Raw genomic sequence first — 1,656 nt, forward strand, 5'->3', positions numbered from 1 at the left:
ATATATATATACAAATAGAATACAATTACAAAAATAACTTTTATTGTCATATATATATATGACAATAAAAGTTCTTTTTGTATTGGCTCTGTCAGCCACTCCTCAAAATGACCGGTAGGTGGCGTTACAGCAGCAGGTTGGTGTCTTGAGATGCTTGGCTAAATGAGGACATGTTTAGTTTTTCAAGTTTATCATTTTAACTTGTTGTTTCCACCTGAATATTTAACATTACTTGCATGTAACAAACCCTGGATTAAATCTGGGCAGGATTAGATCAGATAAATCATCAGAAAACATTAGATAGATTGTATGTTTTTTTTTTTGTTTTGTTTTTGGATAACTTTTCTATATATTTTGTAAACATTTGAACAGAGCAGTTTCCCTTTGCCACAATTTATGTAAACTGAGATTCCAACGGATGCAATTCAGACAATGAGTGGTGAGTTTTCTTTTTTATTTATTTATTTGTCTCTACTGTCTAAAAACAATAATTATATTTTATTAATTAAACCTTATAAAAGAGTCTTGAGGAAAATGCACACTGTAAAAAAAATGAAACCGTTTTTGGCATTTATTTAATAATATTTAGTTACTTTAACATATTTATTTGATGTCAGCAGGGAAGGACATAAAACAGTTTTGTTAAAGTGACTAAATATGATTAAATAAATGCTAAAAGCGGTTGCATAATTTTGTTCAGTGCATTTTTGGATGAGTGGGATGAAAGCAGAGGATACCTGACGTGTTTGACGCGCCTACCAGCAGCAAACCCACCTACCTCCAACCTGCCCACCGGCTGCGCAGCTGCCTTCATCCCGATAAGGAATCTCCTCCACAGAATCAAGTATGGAGGGAAAGGGGTGTGGAAGCTGACTCTGAAAAAGGAGAAAAGAGAGAGAGGGAAGACACCAGGGGAGGGGGAAAGGTCAGGGCTGCGGGGGGGTTTATTACCCTGGCAGAAATAAGGAGAGATTCTCCAGAAGCGGTTTGGCAGAAGAAAGCAAGGAAACGGAGCGAAAGAAAAGCATCAGTGCGTTTCTGTTCAACGCAGGTACTTTCCCAAAGAGGCAGAGTGGATGTTTGGCCTTTTTTGATCGCTTTTCTTTCCGTCCATTTTTTTTTTGTCTCGTACTGCGGTGGAGCGCAGAGGATTTTGGACCGTGCGTAATTGTGCAGAGAGTTGATCGTTGCGCTGCGTCAGGATGCGCGTCTGGCCGCTTCTGGCTCTCCTCTGCCTGATGTGCGCAGGACGCGCTCAGAAGTTCTCCGCTCTCACGGTATGAAGCAGCAACAGCCTCATAATCTTATCCTCTATAAGAACAATAATGAATGGAATAAAAAGAAGTGAAAATATTTCATGTTTATGAGTTACAGCTGATCTAGAAAAGCTTTACATACAACTAATGGATAAACAAGGAGGCTAAATAATAGCCATCTTTCCTTGCATTGTACAGTTTATTTGCTCAGTGGTTACTTAGGAGAACTTTTGCATGGATTACTGCCTCAGTGATGTGTAACAGGTAGGGAGAGTTAGCTGACAAGTCAAGCACAGTAATGTTCATCAAAGCTGTAGTTTTGGCAGTTTAGGCAGGTACCAGTCCTGTTGGAAGGGAAATCACACTGCAAGAAATTGAAATCTAAATAAGTCATTTTTTT

The 1,656-nt window shown here is 38.8% G+C and overlaps 1 protein-coding gene across 1 annotated transcript in view; it reads left to right on the forward strand.

Annotated features, from left to right (window-relative positions):
* The first annotated feature begins 905 nt into the window (after nucleotides 1-905).
* Nucleotides 906-1,656, forward strand: part of LOC107097421 (SPARC-related modular calcium-binding protein 2-like) — a 54,388-nt gene continuing 53,637 nt past the window's right edge. The window contains exon 1 of the mRNA XM_015394560.1: nucleotides 906-1,277. Within this exon, the coding sequence (XP_015250046.1) occupies nucleotides 1,203-1,277 (75 nt within the window). The 5' untranslated portion in view covers nucleotides 906-1,202. The remainder of the gene's footprint in view (nucleotides 1,278-1,656) is intronic.

This window comes from Cyprinodon variegatus, unplaced genomic scaffold (assembly GCF_000732505.1).
Source record: "Cyprinodon variegatus isolate N-32 unplaced genomic scaffold, C_variegatus-1.0 Scaffold694, whole genome shotgun sequence".
Taxonomy (NCBI): Eukaryota; Metazoa; Chordata; class Actinopteri; order Cyprinodontiformes; family Cyprinodontidae; genus Cyprinodon; species Cyprinodon variegatus.